This window comes from Artibeus jamaicensis, unplaced genomic scaffold, assembly GCF_021234435.1.
Source record: "Artibeus jamaicensis isolate MK-2021 breed Jamaican fruit bat unplaced genomic scaffold, CSHL_Jam_final contig_797, whole genome shotgun sequence".
Classification (NCBI taxonomy): Eukaryota; Metazoa; Chordata; class Mammalia; order Chiroptera; family Phyllostomidae; genus Artibeus; species Artibeus jamaicensis.
In genome coordinates, this window is record NW_026521977.1 from 2,928,613 (window position 1) to 2,947,973 (window position 19,361).

The window sequence follows — 19,361 nt, forward strand, 5'->3', positions numbered from 1 at the left end:
ACCTCAGCAGAGTGGCTAGTAAGGACAGAAAGTGGGCTGGTAATAAGCACGTCTGGAGCTGGGAAAACTGAGCTCTGGGGCAGGTCCACAAAGAGGCAGTGTCCCCGGGCTGGGCACATCCAGGCATTACTAACTAAGAATGCTCATTCCAGGGGGAGGGATCTATCAGTGGGAGGTCCCAGCCCTCAGGATGCAGGAAATCAAGTGGATCAAACCAGGAAACAGGGGCCCCAGCTTGGTGGTACAGGGTGCAGAGGTCAGCCCCTCAAGGGAGAAGGTTAGCCAGGGCTAGATGGGGGGCCAGGTGCCAGATTAGGAGGTGAGGGGTGTTAGAGCAAGGCTCCATCCCAGCAGGGAACTGAGGATTGGTAGAGAACAGAGGCAGAAGGCCAAGTGCAGGACCAACTCAGAGAAGGTCGAGGAAAGCTGGGGTCTGGAGGACAGCAGGTGTGAGGAACGCACCGCAGCCTGCAGCAGCCCTGTTAGGCCCAGGCTGCCCACTGGCTAAGAGAGACTGCTGCTGTTCTCTACAGAGGGCAGGGCTGACTGGGTGACAAACACCTGGCACCTTGATATGCACCGCAGAAAGGCACCGCCTCTGGGACCCTCCATTATAAAAAGGCACCTGTGAGACAGACTCATACCAGTATACACGGTTTAACAAACAAAGAGCATGGGCTAGATGGCATCTCCCCCAAGTGCTCCTTGTCTGGGTGCCCTGGTGAAGGGCACAGCCTGCAGAACCATGTGAGGATTTGCTCAGAAGCAGACACCAACTGAATCTGTCATAGATATTTCTCTGATTCCCCTCCACCCCATCATCACAGGTTGTGGCAGGACCCAGCCCTAGGGTCAGGGCTTGAGTTGGCAGGGAGGGCTGGGCATTTGTCACAAGGAGCAGCCGGGAGCTCAAGAGCCATATACACCATTCCTCAGGAGAGTGCTGGTGGACAACACCCAAAGAAGACATCAATATGTGGCTGTGGCCAGGAGTAATCCAAACTGGCAATGAATGATGAATTTGGTAGGTAGAGGCAGCCCAGGCAGTAAGAGCAAAGGTGAGAGTCGCCAGAACTGCTGCAGAATTCAGCACTGGCTGCCTCCATCTCAGGGTTGCTGGGCACCCACTCCCAGTCCTGTGGGTGGGCCACTCTAGTCACTCTGGTCAAAGGAATAGTAGTGGGTATTGACAAAAAGCCTTCAGCTGAGCGAGCTGGCAGCCCACAGGCCTGGCTGTATAAACACCTTTAAGCTGCCTGAGCCTTGGTTGTAATTAGATTAGCTATACGGGCTTCTTTAAGCTCCGTAACACACAATACTGTCTGACCATTCTTTTCCTCTGCTTTTTTCTTTTACAATTATTCCAGCTGCATGCAAAGCTGTTGGTATTTTTACAGCCTAGAATGTGTATCTCTTGTGTAGAACAGCATCTTTGAAACATTAAACAATGATTAGGCAGGCTCTGGGCCAAGGGATAGCAGGGGCTTCGCAGGGGGGTGGGGGGAGGGGGACCTAGCAGCTGGTGGCCAGCAGTCTGGGATCTCTGATTCTATTTCATCACTACACTGTGATTTTCTTACCAACAATTAAAAATAACAATGACTCGCAGTTGTGCAGTTGCTTGTCATTCATCAGGATGGTGAGGATGGCTCCAGGTAGTGATGGAAGAGGCTGAGCCACTGTTGGTGGGGTCTAGCACGCACACCACTGCTCACACAAACACACACACACCCAGTGCTGTGGACTGAACGTGTGTGCTCCACAATTCGGATGCCAGGTCCTACTCCCCAACATGCTGGCACTTGCATGTGGGGCCTTTGGGAGGTAATCAGGGTTAATTAAGGTCATGCGGATAGAGCCCCCATGAAGGGATTAGTGCCCTTACAAAAAAAGAAGGAGATATTAGAACGCTGTCTCTACACCCACACACTGAGAAAAGGCCATGTGAGGACATGCAGAGAAGGCAGCTGTCTACAAGCCAGGAAGCAAGCTCCCCTCAGACACCAGATCTACTGACCTTGATCGTGGACTTCCCAGCCTCCAGAACTTGAGAAGTAAATGTGTTGTTTCAGCCATCCGGTCTACGGTATTTTGTTATAGCCACCTAAATGACCAGGTGCATAAATGCCTGCACATCCTGTTTACACACGCCTATACCGCATAAATGCACACCACGGGTCCACATTCACCCACATGTTCAGATGCATACATGTGTAAACACCTGCACATACGTGTGCACACATACAGGCATGTCAACTTCTCCGTATTTCAGAGGAAATAGGAAGCTGCCCGCCTCTCACAAGATGACCTAGAGCATAGCTGGCAACTCATCAATTTCCTCTCACCCAACAGGAGCCTCTGTGCAAACACCTCACCTTATTTGACCCTAGGCAAAGCCACAGCTGAGGAAAAGAGCCACAGCTGAGGAAAAGAGCCACACCCTTCTCTTAAGTTCCTTCATCGCTTTCTTCTCCACTGGAGCCACTGCCCAACATCTCTCTCTCCAGAGTGCAAGGAGGGAAGAGAACGAGGAGAAAACTCAAAGTCTTCTGGAGTCACAGAACCACGGTGCACTGGAGGCAGCCTTGTTTAGCAGTCAAGGGCGTAGGCTCTGAAACCAGGGACCTAGGTTCAAATCCTGCTTCCGTGTGACTTTGGACAAAGTCCTAATTCCTCTGTGCCTACTTTCTTGTTATATAAAATGACGTTGATAATGGTTCTTACTATTGTCACAGAGCACTAATTAATTTCTATGAAGTACTTAGAATAGTGTCTGGCACATACTAAGTGCTTACTGACTGGGCTGCTTAATCAGGACTCTGACTTGCAAGCACTGGGAGTCACTCTGGTCCGAGGCCCAGCTCTGGATTAGCAGGGGTCAAACTACGACCTTGGGCAGAGGCGGCCCCATCAGTGGTTTGGCCAGGGGCCTGGAAGCCAGTCTGGGGAACCCCTGCTGGTGAAGCCTGCCTGCTGCCCAGCACTGAAGTGGATCCGGGACCTGTACCCCGGGAGGGGATGGAGGAGGTAACCCACATCGGGACTCCAGGGCACAGGCACACCCTTCCAATGTGTGTATGGGTCACAGTGGCTCTGATTTGCCCTCCCCAAGAAGCAGCGGGTGGCTGGCTATCAGGGGTTATCCACACGTCCCCCAGGCTCCCAGAAGTCTGGTGGGTGAGTAGCAGAGACATGGGTTCTAGGGCCAGAGGACCTGAGTTTCAATTCTTAGCCCAACACTTCCTGGCTATGTGAACTTGAGCCCTGGTCACCTTTAAAATTTGTATTATTTTTACTTATCCGAGACTTAGCTTCTTCATCTATGAAATGGAGATAGTAATCACATCTACCTCCCTGTTCTCTTGTCACAAAATTGATTGAGTGACTTGATGTGCAGGGTACTAGGCTAGTTGGAGGGACACTGAGATGCTCAGCACTGAGTCCCTCTCACACTGGTCACCTTGGCTAGTCTGTATTAAGTGGCTCGCTGTAATTTAGTGAGCAAATAACCAGTTCAAACACTGTGAGAGGGAGGAAGGTAGGGCCTGTGTGTGCACTCCCGGATCCAGCCTGTGTGGGAGCAGTGCAGAGTGATGGAAGACTTCCTGGAAGCGGTGGCGCCTGAGTGGAGCCTGAAGCTTGGAGCTGGGCAAAGGGGGTTGAAGTGTGGGTGGGCAGTAGTTTCCAGAAAAGGGCTAAGCAGGGCAATTACTCCTGTGCCACTCTAACCAAACCTGGGCTTCCTTGCCCCGGGCCACCATGTCCACATATAGTGTAGGCAACAGGAAGGTTGGCCACTGGGCCAAACAGGGACACAGGCTGTGGTGGGAGTCGGAGGACCCAAGGTCCTATCTCAGCCCTGCTGTTCACATACTATGGGGCCCTGGCAAGTCTCTGCCAGATGTAGGGCCTCGGTTTCCTCCCAAGAGCCAGATGGGACTTTATTAGCAGCCTATCTGCCTCTCTGACACTGTACTGGAGAAGGGACACCTCTGTTCTGCTTGTCTCTTAAGGCCTGTCTAGTTCTATGCTTCTTCCTGCCAACAGACATGGGAGGCTTTGCACAAATGAGGCCAGTGAGAAGGTAGGAGTCACAAGGAAGGGATATCGATAGCCCATGAGAGAGACCACTTCATCCCAGCTTCAGGTGTGTGAGGTGCTGGGAACCAGCCATTCTCTGGTTGGAAAGCAGCAGAAGAGTTTGAACATCAAGCTGGGTTAGGCTGAACAAGTCACTGCCAGCCAAGAGCAGGTCAAAATCTCCAGGGAATGGGATTCTTTAAAAAATATTTGAATTTGTCATTGTTTTAATGTAGTAGTAGTCACAAAATTCAGATTTATTTTGAAGGGTCAAGTAGCATGAGAGAAGAGTGTATAACTTTTAAGTTTATCAAAAGAGGACATGAATTTAAAAGGGAAACAGAAACTGACTACAAAGAACAAACTTTTGGGAAGTGGGAGTGGCTAGATGGTGGGATTCGGTGACTCTGGGGCAGCTGATGAAGGAGCCTGAAAGGGCCCATCTCACTGAGCACCTGCCCTGTGATGTCTACAGGAACACCTGTGTCACACGAATGAGTTCACAAGGGAAGGGGGATTGCTTAGCCATGTGTCAGAGGACTTGGTACAAAATTCATGGTCATCAAAAACCTGATGAGGCAATGAATGAAGAAAGGAATGAACAAATAAGAAAATGAATGCCAAGACTTAAAGGCAGAGATGACTCTATCAGCTGTAATTCCTGGTGCTTCCTTCCCTCTGGAGGTCTGTAAAGGTTGAATCACTCAGCCCCAGCTAAAGACATTGGCCCACGGGGAGTCACTGAAAAGCACAGTAATTAAAACCAGGAGGCTGCAAGCCGGGTTCCCACCAATTCCTTGAGATAACAAGGACGGGGAGCCAGGGAGGGGAAGCACTGCCTTGGAGCTGCAGGGAGGACAGGGCAAGGCCGCACATGCTGGCAGGGGCTGGGTGACATTGAAAGAGGAAGCTCAGAGTTGGCCATCTGACTCTGTGCATGGGTCCTAAGTTCTGGGCTGCTCAGGTAACAGCAAGAGAAAGCCCCTGCCCTGCTCTGCATTCTACCCACCATTCACGCCATCTCCTCAGGATGCAGTAGGGAGTCCCAGAGCTCCATCCCAGGAAAAATCATCTAGTCCACAGTGCCCATGGAGGACGACAATTAGAATGGCCCACTGCATCAGAATGCTCTGTGATGCTTATTAAAATGCAGATGCCTACAAATTGCTCCAGACCCACAGAATCAAAACTCACTCATTCTTTTCATTGAATCGATATTTATTGAACACCTACAAGTACCAGGTACTATTCTAGGTGTTAGAGATGCAGCAATAACCAAATAAATCTCCCCGTCTTCATGGAACTTACATGGTGGAGAGAAAGCATCCCAGTAAATAAGGAAGTAATCAAGTGAGTAAGTATAGTGTACCAGGTAGTGATAGGTGCTTTAAAGGAAAAGAAGGAAGGAAGAGATGAGGAGTAACAGAGGTAAGGGCTGCCATTTTAAACGGGGTGACTAGGTGATATTTGAACAAAGACCTGAAGAGGCAAAGGAACAAGCTGTACAGATACCAGGGGCAAGAGCATTCTAGGTGGTGAGAACAGCAAGTACAAATATCCTAATGCAGGAATGTGGCTGATCAGAATCTCCCTATTTTTAGTCAAGCTTAAACAGTAAAGTTTGAGATCACTTTAGCATAGTGTCAGCATCCTATATTGGAGTCAATCCCTGAAAGAGGGAAGTTCGTTTAGGCAATTGCTTAGGAGGCAGAGAACAGACCCTGAGACACCTACACAAGGACCACCTGCAGAGCACTCAGCCCTTGGCTTCTGCGACCCAGCTAAAGGTCCAAAAGGCTTGGATAAAGGAATCAGTAATCAACTGCCCTTTTACTGCATTTAGGGAAACCCAGCACAAACCCAAAGCGAAGGCGCCTACAGAAGAGGTTACAAGGAACCGGGACACCCAGAACTGTGACAAATGCCTGGGAAGGAAGGCTTAGCAAGGAAGACATTCTAAAAGCTCTGTACTCCTGATTAATTTTCAGTTCTAAATGCCAACGTCCCTCGCATCCTCTGTTATCTTGTTCAAGCCTCCAAATAATCCCCAAGGTAGGAATTATACATCCCAATTTTAAAGATAAGGAGAAATAGGGTTCACAGAGGTTAAGAACTCACAGCTAGGAAGAAGCTAGAAAGAGCTGGAACTGAAATGCTGGCCTCATGCCAAATTCCATGCCCTTCCCATCAGCACACTGTTTCAGGAAAGAGAAAAACGGGCTGCCTCTAAGCAGTGGCTAAGTGCCAGCTATAACAGTTGTTATTTCTATTACTGCCATTTTAACTCTCTCTTAGAACCTTGCAGCTTCTGTGGCACGTCCAATCTCATTACATCACATTATCTTCAGTGACTGAGGGACAGACAGGGCAGGGCGGGGCCTGATGTCCTCACACAAAAAAACAAAGCAAAAGACTGACAACCAGGAAGTGGTAGAGCTGAGACCGGAAACCAAGTCCTGTTATGTTTCATCCCCATTTTACATTTTCTTGCATGATTCCCTGATGGCAGGGACTAGATGGGACCCATCATTCATTCCCTTCCTGTCCTTGGCCCAGGCAGGGCACTCTGCCATCGTGCGAAGAAGGGAACTGAGCTGGCCTGCTGTGAGATCAGTGGACGTCCCGTGCTGAGTGAGACTTGCCCGACAGAAGCAGGCCCCAAAGGCAGCCTGCCCAGGAGGTGGCCATAGCCGCCCTCTCCCAAGTCAGGCTGGGTGGCTCTAAAGAAGCCTTCAGCTCTCCCCGGAGGCTAGAGGCAGCTTACTTCCTCCAAGAGCCATAACCTCAAGTGTCTGTTCCTCCCCTCCTAAAGCTTAGCTCAGGCTGCTCTGAGGGAGTCCCACGACTGGTCACCTCCCTGTCCCATTCCACACAGGGGCACTCCAGCAGCACCAGAGCAGGCACCAGACCCCTTACCACCAGACCCTGCACCCACCCAGGGTCCTGCAAACCTGAGGGTGGTGCTACTGCTCCACCAGCCTCTCAGCCCCCATTGCCACACCCTCACTGCCTCCAGCTATCTCCCTAATCCCCATCTGATCCTGTTGAGGGGGAGGAAGATGGACTCTTTCTTCCCAGAGGCAACACTAGTTTCCCAGCCCAGGATTCCACTCTGCCCTCCTCACAGGCCCTGCTCCACCACTTGGCCTCAGGAAACTCAGGTGATTCCAGCCAAGACCAAAGGCCTCAAGCACCTGCTTCTCAGACCAATTAAATGACCAGAGCTAAGGGATGATCATCTGGATTTCTTAGAAGTTCTCCAAGCAATTCTAATGTGCAGTTAGTGTCTTGAGAACAACCTGACTTTCAAACAAGAAAGAAATACATACAATTCAATACAATACAATACAATACAATACAATACAATACAATACAATACAATACAATACAATTGAGTAACACAGACCAGACTATAATAGAAAATAGCATGCTTCACACATTTATAAGGTTAACTATTGTTTCATAAATGTTTTGTTTCAGTAGCACATGCATGTAATTGGGTGTGAGTAGGTGTGCCATCCTGGGTCATGATATAAATGTATTTTTGCTATAGATTATGGTGAATTTAAAAAATGTTTTACAGTGTAATGTGTGTGTGTAAAATGTTGCTCCAGTTCCTGCCTCAGCTCCTTATCTCTTTCACAGTCACAATTCCGGACAGAAAAGTCTACCTCCACACCTGCTCTTCACCTTCACCTGGCTTCTGCAGCCCCACCCCAACACTTTAAGCTTCTTGCTGAGGTTTCCATGCTCCAAACCTTCCAAATCCACTGGCTCCTCCCCAGCCTCTGTGTCCTCCCACCTGTCTGTGGATTCATCCAAACAGATGACACTCATTCCTGAAATTCTCTTGCCCGTGGAGTCTGTGTCACCCTCTAGATGCTCCTGCCGTCCCTCCTGTCCCTCGCCAGTTAACCCTCTTCCTCCTGACTCCTGCCTGTCGTATACTCAGTTTTCTCTCAACTTCTGTTTTTTGTTCATCTCTCTCCTCTTTGCCACCCTCTTCTCCCAGTCAATGGCTTCGATTACACTGTGTACAAGGCTCCAAGTTCATGTCCCCACATTTTCCTCTTGAGCTCCAGCTGTGTAGTACGCTACCTATGTGGCAGTCTCCTGGAGATGAGGGTGGGGCTGGGGAGGGGTAACACTGACAGCATTCAATGCACAGCCCCACACTTGACCATGTCAGGCAGGTGAGGCAAGCAACGGAGGATTATCACCCCTATTTACAGGGGAAGAAACTGAGATTCTGAGAAGTTGAGAAACATTTCTGTGGTCACTCATCCACAGTCAAGAGGGTCCTAGAACTCAAGACCTTAGACTTTAGTACAAAGTTCTTTCCCTTCACACTGTGCACTGAAACTCACCATGTGCAAAAGCAGAGCTACAGTTTTCCTCGTTTAGTCAGAGGGTCTCAACCAGAGCTGTGTAACAGAATAATCACTAAGGATGCTTTTTAAAACAGAGGGGGTGAGATTCCACCTCAAAGTTATAGAATTAGACTCTTCTGGGAGAGACTTGTTTGTTTTATGCTATATTTTGAAGTAATTGCAGGTTTACAGGGAAGTACACAGAAATGTACAAAGAGGTCCCCTGCACCCCTCAACCAGCCCCTCCCCACATTAACATCTTAACACAACTAGAGAACCATATGTAAATGTGGACACTGATGTTGCCACAATCTGCAGAGCTTTTTCAGATATCTCTCTGCAGATCTATGTTCATATTTTGTCACGTATGGCTCTGGGTTATCACCATCATGGCTAAGCCACTTAACGGTACCATCTCCACAACACTCCCTAAAGCTCTGTGCTTGTACGTTCCCCATCTCTGATGAAAAACCACTGTGCCCATCCCACTGTTCCTCCTGCCTCCCTTTTTCAGGAATGCACCATCATCCTGAGCCACGCTGCTGGCTTGAAACTGAGTCGTCATTCACCAGCCCACCTTCAGCCCAGCTGTCCATGGCCTATCAGTCAAGAGATCCAGTAAATGCTTCCTTCCTAGAATCTCTGAGGCCCATATCTTGCTTCAGTTTCCACACCCACAACAACCCTACGCCCCTTGATTGCTTGACTGTAGTGCTTCAACTGCCTTCTCATCTAGTTCCTTCTTCTAGCCATTGCTTTCCCACAACCAATGCCATAAACCACACAGCCAAACCTCCCTATTGCCCAGTTGTGACTGCATCATTCCTCTTACCAAAAACTTTCGGTGGTCATCACACTTTTAAAAAAGTCCTACTCTTTAAATTCAGATATGAAGTCCTCTCTATTTGGCTCACTTTCTATATCCAAATGTCTCAAATTCAATATCAGTTTCCCTTTTCTTCCCTCCATAAGGACCAAAGAACAAAGGCATCTTTAAGGCCATGATAAGGTTCTCATTGCAGGAGAAGTGAAAGACTCCAAGGTTTTCTTCTTTCTAGTATCTCATTCCCTTCCCTCTCTTATGACATGAGGAAGCGCAGTGGAATAAGGCCTGGGGATGCCTCCTGCTTGAGGGGCGCCCTCCCTCTCGGAAGGATGGCTTTTCCATTTCTAGGCTTTCTTACGGTGGAAGAGATGAGGAGAGACAGCAGGTGTGGGTGGATCGAGGTAGGGTAGCTGGACAGGCTATCCTCATGTTAACTGTTGGGGCATGAGAGGTATTTAGGCATCCATTCCTAGGACACAAGCAAGGTGGTGGTGGGTAGCCACTGAAGATGTGGGAGCTGGTCCCTTGCCTATCTCCCTCACAATAAACAGTCACCTTTAACACTATGCCACCTATTTGCTGCCCTCCCTTGATGCCCTTTCCTCTCTTCATGTCCACAGAACAATGAATCAAGTAATTCTTAAGCACTTCCCTTCAGAAAGCTCTAAAATCTGCTTCACAGAGCTGTTCCTACACTACTTACTACGTGATGATAAAATTAAAAAAAAATTTGCTTATTGAGATTAAATGTATTACAATTAGCTGGTATCTTTCAGCTTTAATTGATAACAAAACACAAATTGCCCATCTGAACTTCTCATTACAGAAACTGATTCACTGGGAAATTTACTACCTGACACCAGAGACAGTAAGGAAGATAACACAAACCCAGTGAAATGATGATCCCATGACCCAGTACTCTGTTGTTTATGCATTATCTAAAGCACATCCATATAATGGTCCTATCAAGAGCACTGCTTTTAAACTGCCGCAGTGCACGGTCCCTAAGTTTGGAGAATATTATGGATGTGGTGTATGGGTGTGTGTGGAATATGCGCCAAGGGAAGGAGGTAGTGGGTAGTGACTAAAGAAGGTCAGATAGAAATGTGTAGGCTTCAACAAGCATTTGCAGGCCACCCAGGTTTTCACTGGGACTCAGTGGAACAGGGAGCAGGGGATCCAGCAAAGAGGCTAGACATTCGACAGTTGCATTGCTGTCGATGACCTACACACCCACTGCCATCCACCATCAACACCACTGTGACCTCTACCACCACCAGCACCAACTTTCCTGTCATCATCATCACCACTGAGAAGGCAAAAACAGTGAAGAATCTTCTAGGCAAAGGCCAACCAATACAACTAAAAATAAAATTGTGCTTCACAGAGAAGCGTCACCGGAAGCAGTCACTGTGTATGTGGTCAGGTAGAGATTAGGACTATTTATTACACTAGAATGTTGGAGGGAAGAGTGGAAGGTCAGTAAGACAAAGCTTGGGGACCAGGTTTCAATGGGATACAAAGAAGGTATATACCTATGGAGTGGACCTTCCAGAGTAGTGACCACCATGAATCTCTCATCACTGAGGTCACAGCCCAGAGAAGGAGCACCCACAGAGAGCCTTTAGAAAATGAGAATCCCCAATAGAGGCTGAACCCTCTGCTCAAATATCAGCCACAGAGCAAGGAGCTTGATCACTCACCATTGCTGCTGTTGTCATCCACCAGGATGATCTCCTTGAGCAGGTGTGAAGGCGTGCGTTCAATGGCTGAGTGGATGGAGCGCAGGAGCACCGAGAGCGCTTCGTTGACAAAGATGAACACGATGCTCATCTCTGGCAGGCTGTCAGGAAATGAGAGGTTGCGGCACCTGGAAAGAAGAATAGCTAGGATCTTACACCTTTCAATGACTCCTCTGGTGTCACCCCAGGTGCTTGTACACCCTGTGTCTTGGCTGCAGTTTTCCTGGGGGGCTCAGGACTCCAAATTCCTCCATGGACCTTTCCTTTGATATACTTAAGACAAGCCACAAATGTATGGCAGACTGGCTCCCAACCATTAAAACTGTTTTCCACACAACAAAATCTGAATTTTTCAATGACTGTCCCAGCTGAATAGACCCTTAGCACCTAGTGCAGTACCTGAACCCCAGTAGGTAGTCACTGAGTGTTTACTGGGAGATTGACTCAACATTAACCAACAGGATAGGAGATGTCTGGCCAAGATGGAGATATAAGTAGATACACTTTACCTCCTCACACAACCAAAAGAAAGACAAAAAAATTAAGAAACAAAAAATAACCAGAACTGCCAGAAAAATCAAACTGTATGGAAGTCCGACAACCAAAGAGTTAAAGAAGAAATATTCATCCAGACCAGTAGCAGGGGCAAAAATAGGCAGTGGTGGCAGAGAGGACTCACACCCTGGTGGTGGCAGGTAGACCAGCAGTCCCAAATTTGTGTGAGGATTAAACTAGGAGGAATAACTGGAGAGCAAGACAGACCACGCAACCCAGGGTTCCAGCATGGGGAAATAAAGCCTCACAACCTCTCACTGTAAAAACCTGTGGGAGTTGAAGCAGCAGGAGAAATTGCCAGCCTCTTAGCAGAGTTTGTTGGAGAGACCCACAGGTCCTACAATGTACACAAACCCATACACCCAGGAATCAGCACCAGAAGGGATCGATTTGCTTGTGGGTAGCAAGGGAAGTGACTAAAAACAAGCTGAGAGCTGAGCAAGTGACATTGTTCCCTCTTGGCCCCTCCTCCATATACAGTGCCACAATGCGGCAACATGAGTTGCCTGCCTGGCAAATACCTAAGACTCTGCCCCTTAAAACATATCACATGTACTGAGTCAAAGAAATATGGCCCAAATGAAAGAACAGATCAAAACTCCGAAAACAGAACTAAGTGGTGAAGAGAGAGCCAACCCATCAGATGCACAGTTCAAAACAATGATAATCAGGAAGCTCACAGAAATGGTTCAGTATGGTTGCAAATTAGAGGAAAAAGTGAAGTAAGGCAAAGTATACAGGGGACCAACACTTAAGGGAAGGAAACCAGGACTCATATCAAAGATTTGGAGCAGAAGAAAAAAATAAACATTCAACCAGAACAGAATAAAGAAACAAGAATTCACAAACATGAGAGAGGCTGAGGAACCTCTGGGACAACTTTCAACATTCTAACATCTGAATCATAGGGGTGCCAGAAGGAGAAGAGGAAGAGCAAGAAATGAAAAAGTTACTTGAAAACATAATGAAGGAGAACTTCCTCGGTCTGGCAAAGGAAATAGACTTTCAGGAAGCCCAGGAAGCTCAGAGAGTCCCAAAGAAGTTGGGCCCAAGGAAGCATACACCAAGGCACATCATAATTACCTTACCCAAGATTAAAGATAAGGAGAGAATCTTAAAACCAGCAAGAGAAAAGGAGACAGTTACCTACAAAGGAGTTCCCATAAGACAATCAGCTGTTTTCTCAAAAGAAATGCAGGTAAGAAGGGGCTGAAAAGAAGTATTAAAAGTCATGAAAGGTGAGGACCTACATCCAAGATTACTCTATTCAGAAAAGCTACCATTTAGAATGGAAGGGCAGACAAAGTGCTCCTCAGATAAGGTCAAGTTAAAGGAGTTCACCATCACCAAGTCCTTATTATATGAAATGTTAAAGGGATTTCTCTAAGAAAAAGAAGAAAATCTAAACTATGAAGAGTAAAATGACAACAAACTCACAAATATCAACAACCAAACCTAAAAAAATACAAAAACAAACTAAGCAAACAACTAGAATAGAAACAGAATCACAGAAATAGAGATCACATGGAGGTTTATCAGTGGGGAGGGGGGGAGGGGAGAATGGGGGAAAGGTACAGGGAATAAGACACATAAATTGTAGGTACAAAATACACAGGGGGAGGTTAAGAAGAGTTTGGGAAATGGAGAAGCCAAAGAACTTATATGTATGATCTATGGACATGCACTAAGGTGGGGGAATGCTGGTGGGAGGGTGGGTACAGGGTGGAGGGGAATAAAGGATAGAAAAAAGTGGGATAACTGTAATAGCATAATCAACAAAATACATAAAAAATAAATAAAACCAATGGGATAGAAAATTCAACCAATAGGAAGTCTTAGTTTTTCTAAAATGGTAGCCAACTCCTGGATGAGCCTACTAGACCTTAGATGATCTGCCTCAGGAGGAAACTAGGTCTCCTCCCAGAGACTTCTACTGCCAGAACCCACCCAGCCTCACTCCAGCAAGCATACTGCCCTTCATTCATCACAGGGGTCCAGCCTTCAAAACAAGGATGAAGTTAGGGTCAGAGTCTCAACATGAATGAATGAGAGATGGAAGGACAAGTGCAGTCTCATTTCACAGATGAGGACGCTAAGGTTCAGAGGGGTTGAGTCCCCACCATGAGTTGGCTGCCAAGATAGAATATCAACTCTGTTCTGATAGCTACACCAGGGTTCTTTTCTTAAGAAGAAATAAGTGTGGGAGACACTGCCTTTAACTGTCCCATTGCCCCTCACTCCACTGAAACCCTGAAGCCATTTGGAGATCTCTTATCCAAAGGACATGGGGAAAACTCATGAAAGTCTGTATGTCATTCCCTGTGGGAAGAGGAACATGGAACCCTGAAATCAGACCACATTAAAGATTCCAAATAATAAGGAGTGCCATGGTTCCTCAAGGACATGTCCAGTTCCTCCCCTGCAAGTATCGCCTTAGTGGTCAGGAAACCATTGCCTGTGCCCTTCTCCGGCTGAAAGTAAACGCTGTTCCAGAAGGCACTGAGATCCCATCTTTGGGAAAGTTAAATGAAAGGACAGAGCAGAAATGACAGCCCTGTCCCAGGCCCTGGGCTCAGAGAAGAGGTTGCCCACACCCACCACCAGCCACAGAAGGCTCCAGGGGTTCAGGGCTGGTGACCTTGTTGCATTGCTCCAAAGTGGGAGGCGCAGCCAGGTTAGCACATGAAATAATGAGCATAATAACACAGGGTTTCTGTTTGTCAGTAATTAAAGCGCCGCAGAATAGGAACAGGCCTGCTCATCCTTAATGAGGAAGGTTGGGGGATAACCAGCACGGAGCAATTTGGAGAAATCACCACGGGGCCCCAGCCTGCTTAAGAGGAGGAAATTAATAAACTATAATCACCATCTCTATGGTTACCAGAAATTTACAGAAACTTCTCCCCTTCTATTTCAAGCTCTCCTGTTCTCTCACCAAAAAAATGGTAGAGCAGGGGAAAGAACAGAGCCTTTTCCCAAATCCACTTCCTACTTACAATTTTAATAAACCCATCAGATGAACAGATTGTTCATGAATTAACAGAGTTCATTCATTCTTACATTCGATGAAATTAATGGTTATTGAGTTTCTCCCACGAGGTAGGTTCTGCACCAAGGATGCAGGAGGATGCAGACAAAGTGCCTGTCTGCGTGGAGCTTGCACTTTGACTGGCGAAACAGACAAACATGGAAGTGAACAAGTGAACAGTTTTATGAAAGTGCGGAGATGAAAATAACACCAGGTGAGAGGACAGTGGGTCAGCCCTGCCTCTGTGCTAGAAGTGGTCAGGGGAGGGCTCCACCAGGAGGAGAGGTTTGATCAGAAACTTCATCGGTACTCAGAAGCAAGTCATACAAAGGTCAGTGGGGCCCAGGGAACCATACTGTGACGGAGGAGGGGCAAGAAAAGGGAAGCAGCTCATTTAACTGTAGTGAAGGGACCAAGGAGATGGGGAGCTGGACAGGAGCCTTAATGAGAGAGAAAGCCAGAATGACTCCTCAAGCATGCCATGCCTTTTCCAAATCTTTTAATATGATTTTTATAATAGCAATCAAAAGGTTTGTGGTTAATAGTCAAATAATTCTTCTGGCTCGTGTTTATTTACAGCTATCAAGACAAGCAGCTGGCCTTTCCTTAGCCATGGAAACTGAAATAAGTATCAACACACAACCTACTTGCTAATTGCATCTTTAAAAGAATACTATGTATGGTCAAACTACTGGCACATGACCTTTAGTTTTCTTTTATAAAAGTGTAATGAAGAGCTCACAATAAGGTTAGTATATCAGTATAAGGTCACTTATACTGATATGTGACCTTATATCAGTCACCAGCAATGACACCTGCGGTCCTACGTCTGTTTGCACATCTCCGTAGGTCTCCTCTGAGCTCCTCGTTAGCCAGAGCTCCAGGTTATTCCCAGGGGTTTTCCAGAGTTAGAGGTTAACTGCTGTCCTCTACTTTCCTCCCTTCTTAATTCTAAACATAACTACACTGTATTCCCCTTCCAAGAAGACCAAGACGAGTTTCTCCCGGTACTGGCCGTGCCTGTCCTGATTGGAGCCACCAGTGACTGTAAGCAGTCTCCTGATGCTTTTCGTCCAAGCAGAATGGAAATGTCATATTCATTTTACAACCTAAACTCTACTGATCATTATTTTCATGTGAAAGACTCTTTTGAACGTAAGGCGCTTCTACGACAACCCTTTTGAACATAATTGAACATCCAGTATAATGCATCATTTCTGTGCATTTATTGTCTGTCTTCCCCTACCGTAAGGACCCTCCCTGAGAGCAGGGGCTTTATTCTGTCACAGTGCTATCTCCTAAATTTAAACCATGGATTGGCACAGAGTGGGTTTCTGGAATTAAACAAAACTAGCAGGTGTATTTGTTTATGTACGGCCTAAATTTTACCTGCAGGCCGCTGAGCTCAGCATGTTCCTTTCTCTTACAAACCTCTTCATTCTGCGGGTCAGTCAGGCGCTCTCCCCCGGCGGCTCCTTCTCTTCTGTTCTCCCTCCTCTGAACTTAGGGCCCAAGGTCCTCACATTCAGTGTCCAGCAGTCCTGGATTTCTTTGCACTGTAATTGAGTGATCCCTCCAGGCCAAATGTCCCGACCTCCTTAAAGCCTCCCCTCCCCTTCTCTCTCCTTCTCTCCTGCTGAGGCCCCTCCCAGCAATAGCCCCACCACTGGTGGCCCCTCTCTGCACCCTGCAGCACCCCCTTACCCTTCAGTTGTCCTGCACCTAACCTAAATGTAGGTCTATGTGAGCAGACAGGTGAAGGGTGGGCAGGATGAGAATACCAGGCCAAGAAATAACAGTAGTAATAATTTCTACTTACTGGTGTTATGATTTGCTATAAATCAGGCTAAGAGAATAATTTTTAGGCAAAGTGCACTGAAGGGGGGGTGAAGTGACCTAAGTCCCAGCTCTGCCCCAAGGCACCTGCCCTCTCTCCTATCTTGTTCCAGAACAAGGGAGGCAGAAGAAATAACCACTCAGGTCTATTCTCTGTAAAATTCAGGATCTTTAATCTCACATGTAATGAACAGAAGACATCTTATTAAAGAAACAGTTTGTGAACTTTCCCTCCCTTCTAACCAGCACCTGGTCACCATCAAATGCCACAATAAATATCCCCTTACCATTATTGTAACTGGACAAGGTGACCAACTCACCCCGATTTGCCCAGCACTCTCCCAGATTCAGCACTGGAAGCCCCAAGCAAAGCAGGACAGTTGGTCACCCTACAACTAGACTGTAGCTTCCTGAGGGGAGGGGCAGGTCTCGCTCATGGCTGTGTGCCCACCACCAGCACAGTGTCTCGCTAACTGCAGGCATTCAGTCGGCATCTGTTGAATAAACTGACATTTACCTTTTCAGAACCCCCAACACACACACATCGACACACACAATCACGGCTCCTTCTTCATCTCAACATTAAAGAGGAACTCGCAGGGCTGAGAGGAGAGAAAAGAGGAGGAACAAGGGTGTTCAGGAAAGATGTCCATACGCCTGCCATCACACCAAACGTCATCACTGCCAGACACTGAACTCGGAACGAAAGCCTGCCTGCCACAGGGCAGCCCAAGGCCTTCCAAAGAAACACACACCCTGGAGCTGCCGTGGAAGAGGAGCATTGCAGATCCAAACCCAGCACTTCTGTGCCAGAGACTGGCCACTTAGTTTGCCCATCAACCAGCACAGGCCCCCACCTGCCAGCTCTACCTCTCACAGGCACACTGCTGAGATGTTCTCTCCCAGCGCCCACATCCTCCAGGGCCTGGCCCCAGACCCTGGGGCATCTATGCCCCAGAGCCTGCCCCCTGCCTGCTCTGGGCATCTTCCCCTGTGCACTGCTTCCCTGCCTGCCTCTCCAAAGAAGGGCCAGAGGACATGAGCATCAGAGAAGCCACAAAGGTATGACTGGTCCTTCCCTGTGGCTTGAGAAAGCCTGACTATGAGACCAATCCCTTACTCATTTTGAGAAGAGGCATATACTCCCATAAAATGAAGCCATAAAAGTTCCTGTTTTCATTTCATTCTTGTTCAAAGTCAAGCCATTCTCTAGGAGAGATTTAAAAAGCAAGGCATTTCTGAGAGTGGGATACTATGACTGCCCAGTAAGCTAGACTGATGGTCAGGATAAACTCAACTTCTTCGGTCTCTGCACCCAGAAGGCAGTGTGGGGAGCAGCTACGTAGGGAGCCTTCAGCAGAACTCCCTAAGACTGTTTTGAGCTGTTCATGAGGCAAATTTACGTCAAGAGCTTCGGCGCCATTGCTGCAAGAGGCAGGGAAGTGGCGGCAGAATAAGCAAGGCCAACCCAGGCTCCGGGCCACGGGCATCACCCAGGGCAGCAGCCACACACGTCCATATTGGATCTCAGATTCCCCGCTCCCTGACCTCAAGCTCCCCATCCATCAGAGCGATGACTCATGGAGCCACTTGACCTGGGTGGGGAGGGGTAGGCGCCTCCAGAATGAATATCAAACAGAATATTAGCTGAGGTCTGTCTGCTAATGAACATAAAGAGCCGGGTCCACCTATGTCAGAGTTCTGGGAGTAGAGGAGGGACTTACCTCCTCTACTGGTGAGGAGATGACACTCCTAGGCACCCACTCCTCTCAGTGCTCCCAGCCCCTGTTTCCTCCCAAATTTCTCCCAGAGAGGCCCTCCCCACAACTGCGGTCAGCACCGGGGATTGGGTGCACTGCTGACCACTTGGCCCCAGGGTCAGCAGTGCCCTCTTAGCCCTTCACAGTCATCAATATCCATCCCAGCTTCCGCCACCCTACCTGCACCCACACGACTTGCTGGATCCTCCTCTGAGCTCACTTGGTACATTTCTAGCTTCTTCCAGGTGCCTCCAAATTAGGCCTATCAGCAGCCAGTTTGCTGGATTTAATGAAACCCGAGGATGGGGACAATGTGGGGATTCTCACTGGATATGAAGACAATCAAGATTTTCACTCCCTCTGGGTGGCATAACCTCGGGAGTTCAAAGACTGTGTGGTGCTTGCTAGCCCTGCTGTCCAGGGACTCCACACCAAATATTTAGAAATATTAGTAGTAATAATCTCTACTTACTGGTGTTATGATTTGGTGTTATAAACCAGGCTAGAGAGACATATCGATATTTTTATTTCCCCCCCGTTTTATTTCTTCCTACAATCATATTATGGCAAATTTTATTATCCCCATTTTATAAATAAGGGAAATAGGACTGAGGCAGTAAATTACCTTCCTGGGCTCAAACCTGGGCTTGTCTCCAAAGCCTATGCTCATAATCCCTGCTAAACGAGGGTCTGCATCTTCCTTCCCAGGCCCACCCAGAGATGTGTCTGGTGAAACACTGGGGTTGTGACAACCAAGAGACCTGATGGGAGGGGCAAAACAGAAGAGTTACTACAGGCTACTGATTCGGATGAAAGACGGAGGGAATGCATGTCTAGTAGGATGGCGGCGACAAATACAATGAAACACTACTTACTGGGCGCCTAGGGCCTGAAACTGTCTTCCTGATACAGCGCTCCCGCTGAGATAAACGGTCCCCATGACTATCTGTGTGCAGGTTGCTGCGTCTTGTGCCATGTGGCCTCACCGTTTGGTCCACAACTGATGGGACCAGACACTGGTTCCTGAGCTTCTGTCCATGGGCTGGCTGTCAGCCTACGGGGCCGCCTAGCCCAAAAGCTCTGTGTAACCAGATCTCACACTGTCAAAGAAGGACCAGCCACCCTATCAAGCCACTGTTTATTGGAGGTTAAATGTGAGCTACC

General features: G+C 47.8%; 1 protein-coding gene across 2 annotated transcripts in view; it reads right to left on the minus strand.

The window, feature by feature from the left end:
* The window catches only part of GALNT18 (polypeptide N-acetylgalactosaminyltransferase 18), a 325,017-nt gene that overhangs the window by 137,206 nt on the left and 168,450 nt on the right, over positions 1–19,361 (minus strand). For both annotated transcript variants that reach the window (XM_053673111.1, XM_037133828.2), the window contains exon 3: positions 10,980–11,146. In XM_053673111.1, the coding sequence (XP_053529086.1) occupies positions 10,980–11,146 (167 nt within the window). The remainder of the gene's footprint in view (positions 1–10,979; positions 11,147–19,361) is intronic.